Source organism: Pleurodeles waltl, chromosome 6, assembly GCF_031143425.1.
Source record: "Pleurodeles waltl isolate 20211129_DDA chromosome 6, aPleWal1.hap1.20221129, whole genome shotgun sequence".
Taxonomy (NCBI): domain Eukaryota; kingdom Metazoa; phylum Chordata; class Amphibia; order Caudata; family Salamandridae; genus Pleurodeles; species Pleurodeles waltl.
In genome coordinates this window covers 622,173,192-622,191,200 of record NC_090445.1, presented here as the reverse complement: position 1 = coordinate 622,191,200, position 18,009 = coordinate 622,173,192, and the positions used below count along the sequence as shown (strand labels likewise).

At 40.2% G+C, this 18,009-nt stretch overlaps 1 protein-coding gene across 1 annotated transcript in view; it reads left to right on the top strand.

The window, feature by feature from the left end:
- The window catches only part of LOC138300074 (uncharacterized), an 80,332-nt gene that overhangs the window by 24,835 nt on the left and 37,488 nt on the right, over positions 1-18,009 (top strand). Inside the window, exon 5 of the mRNA XM_069238947.1 lies at positions 5,295-5,432. Coding sequence (XP_069095048.1) covers positions 5,295-5,432 — 138 coding nt within the window. The remainder of the gene's footprint in view (positions 1-5,294; positions 5,433-18,009) is intronic.

The window sequence follows — 18,009 nt, the reverse complement described above, 5'->3', positions numbered from 1 at the left end:
TACATTAGAACCAGTCTATGCAATTGTACCAGAAGTAAATATATTGGTACATCAGGCAGGGTTTTCAGAAGTAATGTAAAAAAGGCTTTGCTAAATTAAAAAAATCGTGGTTAATAAATAAAAGCAATAGCTGCAGTGCTTCTGTTACCAAGGTAATAATGTTAGTAATTAGGCTCCCCAAAGCCAGATTTATAAATATTTTGGAAATGTAACCAAATTTCTCCTAACATTTGCTTATGAGTTCTGAAATTACAAATTTTCGTCTCAAATACACTCTTTTCAATTTTAGTATACATACATTAATTGATCCAAGAAAAAGCTTTTGGTTTATTAGGCTGGCTGTACACTGGAGAGCTACTTACAAGTATCTGGAGAGCTACCAGTAGTTCACAAGCTATGTGTTGGAGAAGCCTGCACTAGAGGTCCTATTTTTATTCTTCATGTTTGCAAACATGCTTCCCCTTTCATATGAAAGAGCTATGCACAAAGAATTTAAGTGGTTTGTAGGAAAGGTGATGGTGTGACCATGTATTATATGGGATAAAGTAACCCCTGTTGTACATCATAAGTCAGCAAGTCAGCACAGAGTTCCACAACCTTACAAAGGAACTTATCATTCAGCCTTGTTCCTTAGGTTACTTTCAATATCCTCATCATGTATGGCAGGGGGTACTTATCTTTTTTCAGCCAATCCTTGACATCAATGTTGTATCATTCGTATTTTTCTTCTGGAGCCTACAGCATGGATCAGTGGACTAGCCAACTTCACCCATTGTCTAACTTCACTGTGAACAATTACTTTCTTCCATTTCACAATGTGCACATCTATGGATAAAGTGTTTCTGACACAACTAGAGACTGCTGTGGCAGTGTGTACTTTGTGTGCCAAACTTATTTTTTGCATTTAGCTAATGTTTTTATTGGCGAGGGCTCAGCAGCTCCCCAAGAATAAAGGGCCTGATTACAACTTTGGAGGACGGTGTTAATCCGTCCCAAATGTGACGGATATACCACCTACCGTATTACGAGTTCCATAGGATGTAATGGACTCGTAATACGGTAGGTGGTATATCCGTCACATTTGGGACGGATTAACACCGTCCTCCAAAGTTGTAATCAGGTCCAAAGTGTTACAAAAATCTTGACAAAGTAAAACAAGCATGGGCAAAGCCAAAAGTCCGGCAGCTGGACCTCTCGACTTTGGCAATTCTTGCTTTAATATACATTGCCAATAAGATATTAATCATTGTGACTTCCACTACACAGGAAATTTCAGCTGCTGTGCTGCCGGTGAATCCACTTACATCTACCCTTATTCTGATGCTTACCTTTTTGAAAAACCTAGTTTACTTTTGGATGTTCTGTCCAATCCAAAAAATAGCTGCACAAGCACCAAATCTAGTTCTGATGCATGTTTCATCTCACAGACTTCTCACATTTGGAATATCCATTAGGTGCCAGACTGGATCTAAAAAACTTTTCCTTAGAGCTCAACTACCTCTGCATTGTATCAAAGGACTCCAAGGGGGTCATTCCAGCCTTTGCCCGCCAAGCGGGAACCGCCAGAAGACCATACCGCGGTCAAAAGACCGCGGCGGTCATTCTGGGTTTCCCACTGGGCTGGCGGGCGACCGCCAAAAGGCCGCCCGCCAGCCCAGTGGGAAACACCCTTCCACGATGAAGCCGGCTCCGAATGGAGCCGGCGGAGTGGAAGGGGTGCGACGGGTGCAGTAGCAAATGTCGCGAATTTCAGTGTCTGCTAAGCAGACACTGAAATTCAAAGTGGGGCCCCCAGGGGCCCCACGACACCGCCAGGAACAGGATGGCGGTATGGGGGTCGGAATCCCCATGGCGGCGCAGCAAGCTGCACCGCCATGGAGGATTCCCATGGGCAGCGGAAAGTCGGCGGTACACGGCCGAATTTCCGTTTCTGGCCGCGGCTGTACCGCCGCGGTCAGAATGCCCAAAGGAGCACCGCCAGCCTGTTGGCGGTGCTCCCGTGGACCCCGACCCTGGCGGTTTTTACCGCCAGGGTCGGAATGACCCCCCAAGTGTGGCTGCATCAACCCTGGATTTTACACCATCAACTATTTAGCGTTTTAACAATATTGTCAATGGCAAAAAATATGTCTTCGTGAGATCCCCAAGGCACCTGAGGTGCAGAGTGTGTGCTTGAACCACAGTTCTTTTCTGCTGCCTGTCACTCCTGCTGCTTCAAGTCCGTTAAGGATCAGGAAGCAAAGACGTTTTTGGCTCAGACCCTTTAGGAAATGTACAAACAGTCCTTTTCCTCTTTTTCAGGGAAGTCTCCAGAAAGTAAGCAGTCCCCTGAAAGGGTTCTTCTGTAAAAGGCATAACAAGTCTATGATGCCAGACTAGATCCAGAAGTGTTTTCCAATCCAATAGCTCTCTTGGACCACCAGGGGCTTCTAGGTGACACCAACTGAAGTTCTGTCTAACTGGGGTGTGACAACCACTTATATGGAAAGCTGGCAACAAATTTGAAGGTGCTGCTCAGCAAATAACCATTTGAATGTCCCTAGCAAGTGCAGTAGAGCTGATCATCCAATCAGTCTTGTTTCACAGGATCCATTTAGTTGAAGACAGTATTTCTAGGATCCATTTGGTGTAGCTGCTTCTCTTCATTTCAGAGTGGGTAAGAGGAAGGAAGGATGCAAGTGTCATGAACTGGGTGATGTGTACAATGCTGACACAACTTTTGGTATAAATGAAGAATAATCATACAGAAGCATCTTTTCTGTTTAGAAATGGTGATTTGAGGCCAGACAGACAGGCCTGCTACTCCCCAATCTTGTGGGCTGAATTATTCACCATCAGTAAAATAGTATTAAGGTTTTCAAGGTGAACAGAGGAGTTGAATAACAAAGCATAATTTTTAGGATCGAGGCTGCCAGTGCATGTGCTGGAACATGCCTCTTGCTTTTGAGACTGTTGTCTACAGTAAAGGGTTCAGAGCCCTCCTGTCACTCACCATTTGTTGCTTTGCTTGGCACTCTTCTTTACAGCCTTGTAATTCGTCAAGGCAGGCCTGACAGTATTTCCATTTCTCAGTGTGGAGCGGGGACCAAGCACTGATTGATTTAACCTAATTAGTGCCTGTCCGCTGTGCCCTACGCCCTAACAAACGCTGGTGAACCCCTTCTGTCAAACCTATTTCTTGAAAATTTGAAAGGAATATCCATCACCAAAATGACTATCACAACTTGTTGAACGTTCATCTTGAACTGTTAAGGAAATACTTTGTGTCTTTAGGATTTCATTTTCCTTTTTCCTGCTTTCTCTTTTCTTGTCCCTGCTTGCATATATCGTCCTCAGTCTCCTCATTTCCCCCCCTGTTTTTTCCTTGGTGTTGGGTGTTGTTGGTTAGCTGCCTACAAGGCATAACTGCGTGATATTATACCCAATGCTATATTTTGTTCAGCATGTTCTGCCGAAACTTGTTTTTTTCAGTGGCAAGAGAAAACAAAAACAGAACAAGTCTTCCACTGAAGGTTGGATCAAGTAGCAATCATGTATTTAAGTTAAAACAAGGAGTACCTATTGTAGTGCACTACTTGCCCTTTCGTGTGAGTAACATGGGGTGTGATACTCCTATGCTGTTGATTTTCTGATACCCATATGTACCACATCTCAATACAGCTCTCATCCTCGTCTGACCCTGCAATGTGTGGGGCAAGCAGTACAGCCTTGGGTTGTGACAAGAGTGGCATTAGGTGGGTTAAACATAATCAAGCGGGTGGAGCAATAGAGGATCTCACAGGGGTACATTTGATAAGTGAGTAGACAGGATTATTGGGAATAGTTAAGAGAGCGCTCAACATCATCAAGGTTTTACAAACACCATCAAATATCTGCACGCAGCCACGGGCTACTTAAGGATTAGGACAATTAGATAATGAAAGGTGGACAGAAGGATTGACGTGGTTTTAGGGTTCGAGAAGGTGTGATTAGTCTTTTTAAGAAAACAGCAAAGTATTTGGCATATCTGAGCTCTCTTGATGTATTCATAAGAGCTGTTTAATGTGTTGTGCTACCTTCTGTTATATTGGATGATAGTGTTTGATAATAATGTTATAATGGTGGAAATTGCCATTGTGAGAATACCGATGGCCATAGTTAGAGACAAACGGTATTGTTATGTACATATATTAATACTGTGTGGCATATATTCAAGAAAATGCTGTTGGGAGCCGTGTTATTTCCTGCTGTACGGCATACGTCCGCTGTAATAGGTTTGTGAAATGTCGTATTTTCATAAATTTCGAAGAAAGTTCTAAAGAAAAAAATACTGTAAATTGAAATCGAGCTTTGGTGAATATATTGGGTTGAACCTTAAAAACAAACAGAGATCTGCAACCTCCACATTGGTGGAGATTTATAACTGTTTGGAAATCACAAACATTCTAGATCGTGCCTGCAAACCTGCTCTCATTTCTTGAGGTCATTCTGAAAAAGATATGTGAATTCGTATTTTGAGGGGCACAGTTATGTGAACAGCTATTTTTCCGTATGAAAAAAAACAGCGCAAGTGCTAAAACTCTTGCTAACTTTTTCTTTTTTTATTTATTGTTAAAATAATTTCCAAAGTAGAGAAACACTCCCTCCTATGCCTCCATAAACTTTTAGGGCGTTTTCTTCACCTTCCCAATAGATAGGAGTAAATCTGTGTTCATTTCATGGGAATCAACGTGGAAGTAGTTTAGGAATACTTCGAATGTGTAAGTGTGAAGGTGTTCTGCAGGGCAGTTCTGCCAGTCCTACGGTTGTGCAGGTGGTTGCAGGAGCATTTATTTATATTGAACGGGAAATATTGATCGTCACCAGATGTTGAGCCTCTTGCTGCCCAAAGGAACACTCGGAATTCTCTGTTAGATGTAAGTAAATCCATTTACGAGTGTGAAACCAGATTTTGACAACTTCAAAAGTGGCTCTGCTCACGTAAATGAGGCTACTTGGCCTGGTAAGTCAAACTAACACCAGCAGTTGAGTATGTCATCGAAGCTCTTTGGCGCCCTGAATGAAAGGTGGCATTACTCTCAAAGAAGGCACTGCCACTGGGCAATCTCCCTTTGGATTGTGTTTAATTCCCTTTTACCAAACACATAAAATATTGGAACTGAAGTTCTATAACACAAGCTTGTGTTTTTTTAATCTGTGAATTCGCACTTCTGAAAGCTTTCTGCTCACACATTATTGGCATGTTCCACTAATTTCTTTTTGAAAAAGTCATCAGTTTGCAATCAATTTTCATGTTATTGCTTTTGTTTTTGCAGAGTTATTTGGAAAGATGCAGGGAGTGGAGCAGCAAAATATGTCACCATTTATCAGATGATACCACCCTCTGGATACTCCTGTTTGGGGAATGTAGCAGTTGGCAACCACAACCAAGTGCCTAATGCCAATGCCTACAGGTAAGTCAATACGAAAAGTGAAACCGATGTGCTGACCTCCAGAATCCAGGCTTAATGTGGTACAAGAGCACAACGGATCATGGAAAGCAAACAGGCCAGGCAAATACCCCATTTTGTAAAACGGTAGAACTGTGATTAAATTTGGTGGGGGTGTCCCCTAAATCTTGATGCACAATGTCGATTGGGCACAATATCTACAACAAAATATCGAAAATAATATATTGACAGGTTAGTAACTCTAGATTTTCAATCCTTAAATCAGCATATATCTATTGATGTGATGCATATAACTTCAAGGTACGTAGATGGGGAATCTGTACTTCCCTAATATCCACTTATCTTTTGATATTTTGCCCCTCAATATTCTGTATCAATATTCCTGTACCACCATATTGTTGATGTCATTATTCAGTAGTACAACTGAAACTGGGTGGACTTGAGTTTGCAATTAAAGTTACACAGTGTAAGGTTACATTGTGGATTTACAAGCCAAAAGTACATATTTAACACAGCAAAATAGAGTCAGAAGCTAATCAAAACAGACCACCGATATGGAAAGGCAGCACTTTAAGTTTAAGTGATTCCAAATCAAACAAGCATCCAAAGGATAATAAAGATAATTATGTAAAGAACTGAGACAATAGTCTAACAGTAGTCTTCATGTATAGTGAGGAATACCAAAACCCCGTGGAATCAAAATGGGTTATGTTCATTTATTTTTATATATCTAGCCCAGTTTCAATGTTTCAACCAGGTTAACATCCTCAAAAATTACAAATCGAATTTTCTCTTAAGAAGTCAGACAATTCTATCTGTGACTTTGTCTTTTTCGATACTTACGTCATCTAAGCTACTGTGCAATGAGTATAATTTTAGCACATTTTTAATCAAACCCTTGTCAGTAGTGCTTCTCAAAGACACAGGAAGAGTACAGATTCTTACACAACTGTACATTCTATTCACTCAATGTAGTGGTTCTGTTTGGGCCACAGAAATTCTGCTACTTGCCATGCCTATATATGATGCATTGATATGCTATTTGCTTTGTCAGTGTCTCAGTACAACATTCCAAGTTAGGGCAGCAAATTTAAGGTCTGAGATGCTGTTAATCAGAAGAACGCTTAATGAGAATGAAGAGATTAGTGGGTTTGCCAAACAGTAATGCCTCGAATGCCTTTCAATAAATACAAATAGGACTGACTATAAGAGTGTGAGAAAATTTGATTAAGCATGTGGATTGTGGACAATCAGAAAAATTAAACCTACAAGGTAGTAGGGAATTTCCCATTTTTCTTTCAGCTATGCAATAACTAGTAGGAGCTGCCCAGGCTACTCTTCCTGAAACCTCCTAGTTTTCAATTTGAACATACAGCTTGTGCCTGCCACTCTCTGCTTGATGTCCCACCCAGGGACTGCACATAGCAAGAAATGGTGGAGAAGCAGGAGAAACTGAGTGTGGCCTGCTTCCCAATCCAATATTTCCTGCTCCATGATGTCCCTGGGCACAATATCAATCAAGCAGAAAATTTTGAACAAAGGCTGATGTCTCCCAGGTAACAGCTGGGATCTAGGAGCTTGGGTCTAGGACCCTCTTTTTGGGCATCCTATAGCGAAGGTGAGCTGCAGTGGCGACTGGTGATCTTCGAAAGTGGTGGGGTGCCATACTGGAAAACTGAATTTTTTTCAAAATTTGTCTCACTAATACTCACTCCCTCTCACACTTACTCTCTTACCCCTATTCTCTCTAACTCATATTCTCTCACTCATTCTCACTCATAGTCACTCCCACTCGCTGTTACTCAACCATAGCCATACTCATCCTCACTGGTTCTTATCATCACTTACTAACACTCTTACATTCACTCTTTGACTCTCGGCCCTGTTGAAACTGCTTCTACTGCACCATTGATAGGTACAGCCATGATGCACTTTCACTCCCTCTCACAATCTCCAGTCCATCACTTCTTCTAACGCAAACCACTTTTACTCACCCCTCGTACTCACTCTCAAACTCCGATTCCAAATCACTTTCACTTTCATTCACACTCTCAAACACATTCACACATTTACATTCACTCAGCACCATTCACTCTGTCAAGCACTCATCTAGTCCCAACCGCAGAGACAACACCGGAGCCAATGCTGGACCTCCACTCCCTCTCAGGATAATCCTAGATCCCGTGAAGGGGAAGAGTACAAAATAAGAAAACAAACGTATTGTACTGGATATGCTCAGCGACAGTACTAATCTGTATAACAGGATGCATTGCTCCAGAGACCTTCTGGGCATGAGAAGATGGGCGCTTACTGGACCAGCATCTCTGGTTTCGTGAAGATGCAATACACTGGGAAAGACAAGAAAAGGCAATTGCCATCAGTACACTAGCAAGTCCCTATATCATTTACAATGCATTGCTTCAATAACCAACACTTGCAGGTTTCCTCAAAATCACGCATACGAGCAGAATAACCAGATTCTTGAATGAGAATTTTCTGAGACTCTTGAGGAAGAACTTGAACTACTGCTTGGAGCCTTTGGCACTCCTGGGGTAAACGTAGATCATAGATTGGAGCTACTGGCACTCCCAAGTTTGGACTTGATCCATGGATTGGAGTTAGGGACACCACCAAGGCATATTAATAACAAGGTGTTCTCAATACACAGGTTGGAATCACTGATGCTCTCAAAGTTACATACACTCTGTACATAGTTTGGAGTTACTGACATCCCCAAGGTTTCACTCGGCACATAGGTTGAAGTTAATGACACTTCAATGGTTACACTCAATACATAGGTTGGAGTTAGTGACACTCCCAAGGTAGACTAGAAACACAAATTGGAGGTTATAATGTTCATACAAATATCAATCACTTCTAAAAGAACATGATTCTTGACACTTCTGTTCAATGGTGAAACACAGAATTAAGTCTCTGGTCCACAAGCAAAAACAGTAAAAGTGCCAACATTAGAGATAGGGTCTGGAGTAAGGACAAGCAAGGAGCGCTGAAGGAAAATTTCAGAGAAGGAGCTGGAGACAAGTCTAGAGTCTTTAAGAGGATGACAGTCAGGCCTGCTTACTACTGTAAAGGATTATTGTGCACTAACCTGAAGTGAAAGTACTTAGCCTTATCTAAGTGGAAACCCAAAATGGGCATGAGGCTCGGTGCAAGGCACTCAATAGGAGGAGGAATCGTAGCTCACAAGGAAGACACAAGAGGCCTTGCAGAAGCTAGGATCATGGGATCATTAGGAAGGCTTGGAAGACTTGAGTGCTGGAATTTCAGGGCAACTCAGGAGTTGAGTGACGGGACGAAGCTTGCACAGGACTGGAAAGCTGGATGATCCAGGCAACACAGGAGGTGAGTGCAGGGATGATACTTGCACAGGACGGGGATGAAGCCAAGGGCTGATCCAGGTACATATGGGGCAGTTATACTGGAAGGAAGGGTGTTCCAGGAAGGTAAGTGGCCCCTGTGTCAGCGTGGACACTTCCATTGAACCTGGGAAATATCACGTATTACGTACATCGGATATGAGGCCCTGTAGGCAGCAGGTGCAGATGGTAAATGGAAACAATTAACATGTATAACGGAACCCTAGTGCATGACAGAACTGTTCAGTGGAGCACCAAGGAAGCATAGTTATCCTAAAAAGACACGTGATAATCTGCAGGTGCAAAACAGACTCAACTTGCATAGCAACAGAACAGGAAGGCCAATGACTTGGAGTACATGGGGCAGGAAGGCACTACAAGGGAAAGGTGAAATGAGCCCGGTGGAGTAAAATCTTCCACACATACAGCACAAGATGGAGTTGTGACACACTCTTAATCACTCACAAACATATACATGGATAGATAAAGAAATTGATCATTTTTTTTACTTACCTTTCTTACTTAGCTGGCAACAGGGAGGCTCCATGCTAGCAGGTGAGCAGGAACCTGGTGGTGGACATTGAAACCAGCAAGCCATTATTTCCAGTGAGAAGCCAGGTGTAGCAACAAGAGCAGGTTTGAAAAGTAGAAGAGCCACCTCACTCCTTCTCCCAACATCTTTTTTTTTTTTTAGTTTAATAATGCTTTATTGAATAAGTTAGCATACACTGGTACAGTAGAATAAATACATTTGCAACCAGAAGAAAATACAATTAAAAAAAATGATTAATCATAATCATAAACATAATTATATCTATAAGAAACAATTTGTATGCACAACCAGACTGTAATATTGTACCGTAGAATAATATCATTTCTTCTTATGTTTTAAAATCACATCGTTACAATAAAGCAACCATTAAGTATTAACAGTAGTATGTAAAGTCTTGTGTTGTGAAAGGAAAGAGGTAAGGGGAAACCAAAGCATGTCCCTTTTAATTAACAGTTGAGTAGTATTAGCATTTTCTCGATCCATTCTGTGATTATAACAGATCAGATTCCACCAAGTTACCACAGATATTTTCGTAGTATCTTTCCAATTAGAAGTTAAAATTTGCACTGCACCAGCAATGAGCAAATCAGCCAATTAACCTAGCAGTGGTTGGGAATACCAAATAGATGAAGTACTACCCAAAAAAACATGTAATACATTGAAAGGTACTTTGATGGAGAAAATCTGATTAACTTTATCCCAAACTTGTTCCCAAAAAGTATGAACTGCAGGGCACTCAAAAAACATGTGCATATAATGACTGTTTTCTTTAGAACACGACCAACACTTGCTATCTGTAGTAAGTTTAAATTTATAAAGGTCTGCAGGAGTATAGTACAACCTATTGTGAAAATAAAATAACGTTTGGGTTGTAGATGCTGAACGGGATGTTGTTTGGAGTTTTGACCATATTTCTTTCCATGTAGATATAGGAACGCTTTGATTGAAATCCTGCTCCCATGCTGATTCTATTTTAGATTTTGGTCTCACAAGAGTGGTATGTGTAAGGGTTCTGTATATAAAAGACGCTGGGACTTGTGAGGAAAAATTATAAGGTTGGGAATTAGGCTGTGTAGAAGAGGGAGCCTCCAAAGATTGAGACAATAAGTTATAGAGGATAGCATAGAGAGTTTGATATTTCACAGCGTAATAAGTGGAGATATGGAATGTCCATTGAATATCTTGAAATTCAAGTACAGCATTATCTAGAATTAACTGATCTAAAGTTATAATGCCTTTCTGCATCCACTCTTTCCATACCAAATTTCTGCTATGAAATTTAATATCATTATTGTATCATATAGGAGTTTGCATAAGGTTCTCATATGAGGAGTGAGAGGCAAGAAGTAATGGCCTGGCAATAGAAATAGACTGAGTTATTATCAGAGAGAAAAGAGATTTAGGGGGTTTTGAAAGCCGAACTGCATCTCTAAATGTAAATGGTGTAATTTGTGAGTGTTCCAATTGACTCCACAGAGAGGTCCCTTTATGAAAAGTGGGAGAGAGGGACAACCATATTTGTTTTAAAACAAATGCAGAGTGATATCTTCTAAGGCATGGAAAATGTACACGACCATTGTCTCTAGGTTCCTGCAATTTGACTAGAGATATACGAGATGTACGTTTGTTCTATAAAAATTTCATAAATAATGCATTTATATATTTTTTAAACTAGAAGGAAGTTTAACAGGAAGCAGAGATAAATAAAAATGTAAAATGTGCAACAACATCATTTTAATCGTGGCCAGTCGTCCCCACCAAGTTAAATAAAGAGGATACCATCTATCAAGTAATTTCACAATCCTGGACTCTACCTCTTTGAGATTAGTTCGAATAGTGCCTTTAAGAGAGTTGGAATAGGATATGCCCAGGCATTTGATATGCTTAGAGTTCCACTTAAATCCAGTATCTTCAAACATGTCTGGTAGACAGTAAGCATTTAATGGCAAAACCTCTGATTTATCTACATTAAGCTTATAACCTGAGACACTTGAGTATTCTTGTAATAATTAAAAACAATCTGGAATAGTCTTGTGAGGATTAGAGATAAAAAGTAAAATATCATCATCACAAGCAGTGAATTTAATCTCAGTATCTTTGTGCTTAAAACCATAAAAATCAGATGACCTATGTATTTTCTCTAGAAGGGGCTCAAGGGCTAATATAAATAACAGAGGTGATAGAGGACAACCTTGTCTAGTACCTCTGTGTAGAGGGAAGTAATGAGATTGTTTACCACTGACTAAAATTGATGTAGAGGGTGAAGAGTATAAAAGTCTAATAATTTTAATATTATGAAGACTAAAACCATGCCATTTTAATGCTCCAAATATAAAATCCCAACAAACTCGATCAAAGGCTTTTTCAGCATCTAGAGTTATGGCAGCTATAGGATCCCTGGACTTAGAGGCAAGATGGAAAATATTGAGAAAAGTTCTAGAATTATCTGATATGTATCGCCCCTTAACAAAACCTGACTGTTGAATGTCTATTAGGTCTGGGATAAAATGATTAATCCGTAAGGCTAGGACTTTTGCAAAGATTTTACAATCAACATTAATAAGGGATATAGGGCTGTAATTACCACATTTGGAAAAATCCTTATCTTTTTTAGGAATCAAACACAACATAGCTTCAGAAAAAGTGCCCTTTGCTTGATCTTTTGATTTGAAATATTGTATAAGTGTTAATAGCTTAGGAACTAAAATAGATGCAAAGGTTGAGTAAAATTCTGTTGAAAAGCCATCTGGGCCAGGAGCCTTATCTTTAGGAAGCTTGGGAATGGCATTTTTAATTTATGCTTCAGATAGGTCAGAGTCTAATGGTGACAAATCTACTTTTTATTTCGAAGGAATAGGGTGGAAGAAGGCATCCACTTCAGTCATATTAGGAGTATTTTCTGGAGTATATAATGTGATATAGTAGTCAGTAAAGCATTCCAGGATTTCTGAATCTTTAGTGTGTCTATTTCCAAATGTGTCTGTGATAACAGTAATTTTAGACTTTTGTTTTTTGATCTTTAAATAATTTGCCAATAGTTTACCTGCTTTATTTTTCCCCCTGTAAAATTTAGAATTTACTTTGAGTAGAGTTCCACATGCACTTTCCTAGGAATGCTTATTGTATTGTAGTTTAGCATCAATCAACCTGGATAAGGTGTCTGGTTTGTTAGATGAGAAATATTCATGCTCAAGACATTTTATTTGTGTGAGCAGTTGAGAGGAAACTTTAAATTTGTATTTCTTTTTAATGGCAACATAATCTATAATAAAGCCTCGAGCAGTAGCTTTGAGTGCATCCCATATAAAATTCATCTGTGTTTCTGAAGGTAAATTGCGCATAAAAAATTCTCCAGAAAAAACTGTAAATTGTTCAATAAATAAATGATCTTGCAATAAGGTGTTATTAAACCTCCAGTGATTAGAAAAGGAGGAATTTCCTGGAAGGCTCATATCAATTATTACGGGGCGTGATCTGATAAGAGAATAAACCTAATATCAGCATGTGAAATTGTTTGTATAACATTTTGTGTAGCAAATATATAATCTATTCTAGAATATGAGTGATGTACTGGAGAATAAAACGTGAATTCTAGTACATCTGGGTGAGCAATTCTCCATACATCACGTAGACCTCTGGAGGAGATTGCTTGATAAAATGTTTTTTGCATTTTATTAGGGATATAACGAGTTTGGGAGCGACGATCTATAAAAGGATCCATAAGTTGATTGCAATCACCTCCTACCACAAGATTTTCAGAGTTGAAATATAATAATAAAGAAGAAAAATTCACCCAAAATTGAGGCTCTACTCCAGTTGGACCATAAACATTGCAAATGGAAAACAGCAAACCATAAATCTTAACTGTCAATAAAATCCATCTTCCTATATCATCTTTAGTCTCCTCTACAACTTGTACTTGTAAAGATCTTTGAAACAATATTATTACCCCATTCTTATTATGAGCTGCAGAGGAGCCAAAAACATGACCAACCCAACTTCTATTCAAACTTTTAAAATCCTGCTCTTTAAGATGGGTCTCTTGTACAAGAGCAACTTGACAATTCAATTTAGAGAGATGCTGGAGCACTCTTTGTTTCTTAACTGGATTAGGTAAACCTTTAACATTCCATAAGATGATTCGAAGACTGGTCATTTAACTAGTAGAAGACATTTAGACAACAAAGCCTTACCGAAACCTAAGAGAAAACAACATGTGAATCAGAGAAGAAGGTGGAAAGGAAACATATGAACATATATCTAAATAAGATTGCATGTTGATGCAAATCTTGCATTTTAGGACGTAGGAAATAATAAAGGTAGAAAGAAAAGTAGAAAGAGAAAAAAACAGAAAGAGAGAAAAAGAAAAGGGTAGCAAAAGCACCCCATTGATAAAAGAAAGAAAAGATGACAAGAAGCCAAGAAACTTCAGTCATAATTGTCTTGAAGAGAAGAAAAATACTTTGCATGGGAGAAAGGGAGGAGCAAGAAAAGAAATAGAGGCCAATCAGCAACAGTACCACAGAGGAACTACAATGATTGTAAAACAAGAGAGAGGAGAGATGAGGAAAACAAATAAATACATTACAATATGAACAACTGACGACGTGACTTACCAACAAGGGAAAGAACACTATGATGTCGAGATACACAGGAATATAGACACAATCGGAAAGGGGACTTTCTCAACCTGAGATTTCAATGGTTCCAATATCTGTAAAGAAGAAATAAATAATTTAAGAATTTCAAATTAACCGATCAAGTCTTGCTGAGTTCCATTGCCTCCCCTTTGTGAGTATATATAAACTGTTTCAAATCATAGGGATTTTCAAAAGTAGTTGTTCTGTCCTTGAAGGTGACCCTAAAAAAGCAAGGGTGAATTAGGCCAAATCTAGCATTCATTGATCTTAAGGCTGGTCGGAGATCCAGAAATTCCTTCCTTCACTTGGTGGTCGCCGTGGCCACATCCTGGCTAAAGAACATCTTTTGGCCCGACCACAACAGTTGTTTACGTTGTTTGGCGACAGTCAAAATAGTCATTAAATCTGAGTACTGTAGGAAGTAGGCGATAATTCCTCTCGGTTTTGATGGAGAAGAGGGACCAACACGATGGGCTCTCTGGATGTTGAGAGCAGTAGTATTCTGAAGACCAACAATCTTTGGAATATGAGTTTGCAAGAATGTTATCAAATCTTGGCCTTCTGAACCTTCAGGAATGCCATAAATGCGAAGATTATTCCGCCGATTGCGATTTTCCAAATCTTCTGTCTGTTTTTTAAGTAGTGCGACTTCCTTAGTCAAGGTATCGACTTTAGTAGTAGTATCTTGTATGTCAATAATCCTCTGTTCCACCTCAGAAAGTGTAGAATCAAGACGTGACCATTTCTCCTAAATTCGCTGTAGCGCAATATTCGCCTCCATAACAAAAGGCTTTATTAGCTTGAACTCATCCATATTGTCATCCAATGTAAGGGGCAATGGAGACTTAGGGCCAGATGCAGGAAACAAATAGCGCCGTTTGCGACTCGCTATTCGCGTTTCCCTATGCAGAAATTCATATTGCGAGTCGGTACCGACTCGCAATATGCATTTCAGAATCACAAATAGGAAGGGGTGTTCACTTCCTATTTGCGATTCTGAGTGGTATGCAATACCCTTTGCGACCGCATATGCGGTCGCAAATGGTGTCGCAGTTACCATCCACTTCAAGTGGATGGTAACCCACTCGCAAATTGGAAGGGGTCCCCATGGGACCCCTTCCACTTTGTGAATGGACCCACAAATATTTTTTCAGGGTAGGTAGTGGTCCAAGGGACCACTACCTGCCCTGACAACAAACCGAAACTAAAGGTTTCGGATTTTTTTTTAAGTGCAGCTCGTTTTCCTTTAAGGAAAATGGGCTACACTTAAAAAAAAAAAAAATGCTTTATTTAAAGCAGTCACGAACATGGAGGTCTGCTGACTACAGCAGGCCTCCATGTTTGCGAGTGCCGAGACTCGCTATGGGGCCGCAATTTGCGACCCACCTCATGAATATTCATGAGGTGGGTCATTGCGACCCCATAGCGAGTCGCAGACGGTGTCTGAGACACCGTACTGCATACCAATTTGCGACTTGCAAATTGCGAGTCGCAGGGACTCGCAATTTGCAAGTCGCAAATTGGTTATTTGCTACATCTGGCCCTTAGTTGGAGAGGATGGGTCTTTTTTAACTCTTTTGTGGCCCCCGGAGTCTTTACGACCATTAGAGTTAGAGACAGAGGATACAGATAATTTGGAAGTATGAGGGGCTTCCATTTCAGCCACACAGTATATATTTAGTACAATAGTTTAGTTAATGTTCCTGTAACGGCAATTAAGTACCTCAGAGGACAAATGTTAAAAAAAATTGAAGAAAATCCAGAATAAAATGACTATAACAGCTTCAAGAGTGGCATCCAAGAGTGTCCAAATAGTATTAAGATCTCCACATTAATTCAAGTAGCCAAAAGACAAAAAAAAAAAATACTTTTTAGGAATAAAAAAAAAAAAAAAAGCCTCTCAAAATGGCGCCCGCATTCCTGTCAGAAAGGGAGCAGTAGATTAAAAAGATTAAACTCTGTAAAACACCAGAGTTCTAAAAGAGAAAAAACTCACCATACTGCTCCCTGCTTATTCCAACATCCAATTCTGGCAAAAAAAACAGCCAGCTGTCAAAAACGTCTCCCTCCAATATAAAAACGTCCTCGGCAGCTCAGGAGTGTTGCTATCTAGCGGCCATCTTAGCTGCTCCACAACTCTCCAATCATTCTTTTTCCCAACATCTTGATAGGACTGGAAGCACAGTTCTCTAAGATGCTAGGGGAGTGCTGGGTATCCTGTCTCTGCCCTGTGTGGCTTTTCATTGGCTTCTGGGAGACACTGACAGCCACATTTGAGAAGATGCACTATGCTGTCTGAGGCATACGCGGTATGTCTACTAATAAACTGGGTTGTGCATGTGTAAGAGGATTGTAGTTGAACTATGCCCCTGTAAGGGGGGACTATTGGAAACTTTAATCATTAATATTCAATCTCAGAGGGAGCATGAAAGTCCCATACAGCACTAGGCTCTAAAAGTTGGACCTCTGGACCGAGTACAAATTAATCAGAAGCTGCAGATCAACAGTTAATATAAATACCATTTGCATTTCATGGGAGTCAATAAAATGTTAATGTAAGTATGAAAGTTTTACTGAAATCTTTTGTTATGCTTTTTAAATTGAAATCATCAATTAATCAATGAAAATATGAATACAATACAGAACAAGGCATAAAATGTGTTCCTAATAAGTAAATTCCTATTCTAAGTTGATGAAGAGTGCAAGAAAGAAATCAATTAGAACTCATAAAGAGTTCCTAGTCCAGATGTGAATTCATTTGTCTTTGGTTAAATCATAAGAAGAACTTCCCATAAACAGAGTTTCCAGAAATTCATAGGTGGCATTTAGTTCAGGCAGAGGAAATATAGAGAAAGATTTGCAAAGTGTCTGCGCAGGATGTCAGAGTTTCTCTCTTGCTAGCCTTCCTAAAAGTCTCTGGATGACGCCTCTCTACCCTAGGAACAGAAAGTTATTATGACTCCATTATGACTCCTGGATTTGGTGGTCTTGAGTCCTCTCAGTGTTTCTTGGTGTGCCTGCAAGATGCAGGGAAGCCGCTCTGCTACTCCGCAGAAGTTCCTGGTTCTGGGGCAAAGGCTGGCAGTCCTCCTGGGCTTTTGGAGGCTCGAGCAGCTGCAGAACAAGGCAGCTTTGTTGCAATAGGCTGACAGGGCTGGCACCGAGTCTTCCACTGGTCTTCAGTTCTTGCTTTTGCCTCTCTGGAGTGTCCTTCTTCTTCCTTAGGTTGGCAGGATCTGATTTTCTGTTGCCAGAGGCTCCAGTAAATACTGAAGTTATAGATGATAGGGGAGCGTAAGGTAGTAGTCAATAGGCTACTTACCCCTGGGGTCACTATGGCACCTATATGACCCCTTCCTGTGGGTACTGGGCATAACCATGTCCCAGAGTTTCTAGTTCTGCCATAACCAAGATGTCAGATTTTTACATTTTGTGTGAGCTCACTACCCAAACAGGGAAACACAACCATAGTAGTTCATCAGAAGCGCTTTCGCCAGTCAGTGGCTGAGCACCTCAGTGACCCATCAGAAAAAATAGTGGTTCATCGAAAGGTTTCTTAAGTCCCTCTTACCAGTCAGTTCTCATCCTGGGCTGGTGATTCCAGAGACAGGTTTACACACAACAGATGAATCTTCAGTGTTAATAGAAGTGGGAACAGCACTCTGATCTCAATTTGTCTCTTATCACAGGAAACAGTTTCTCATGGCAAGTTTCAAAGCAACTGAACCTTTATTGAATGATTTTGAGCACATTCTTCACTTTGTAGGCAATCTATTTCCTTCCGAGCTAACCTCTTATACAGCAGTCTTTCTCCTCAGTACAACAGCCTATCCCTAATTCTTAAAAGAGCTGCATGGTGTCCTCTTCCTGATCTACACTAGCCCTCTATCCTACTGCAAGCAGTTTTGCTGAAGTTAAACGTGAACTTGATTTCCAGCCCAAAGGACTGGGACATGTACCAAAGTTCTGAGAGTAAGTGTCAGGCCAGCAAAGCACTCAGGTCTCAACCA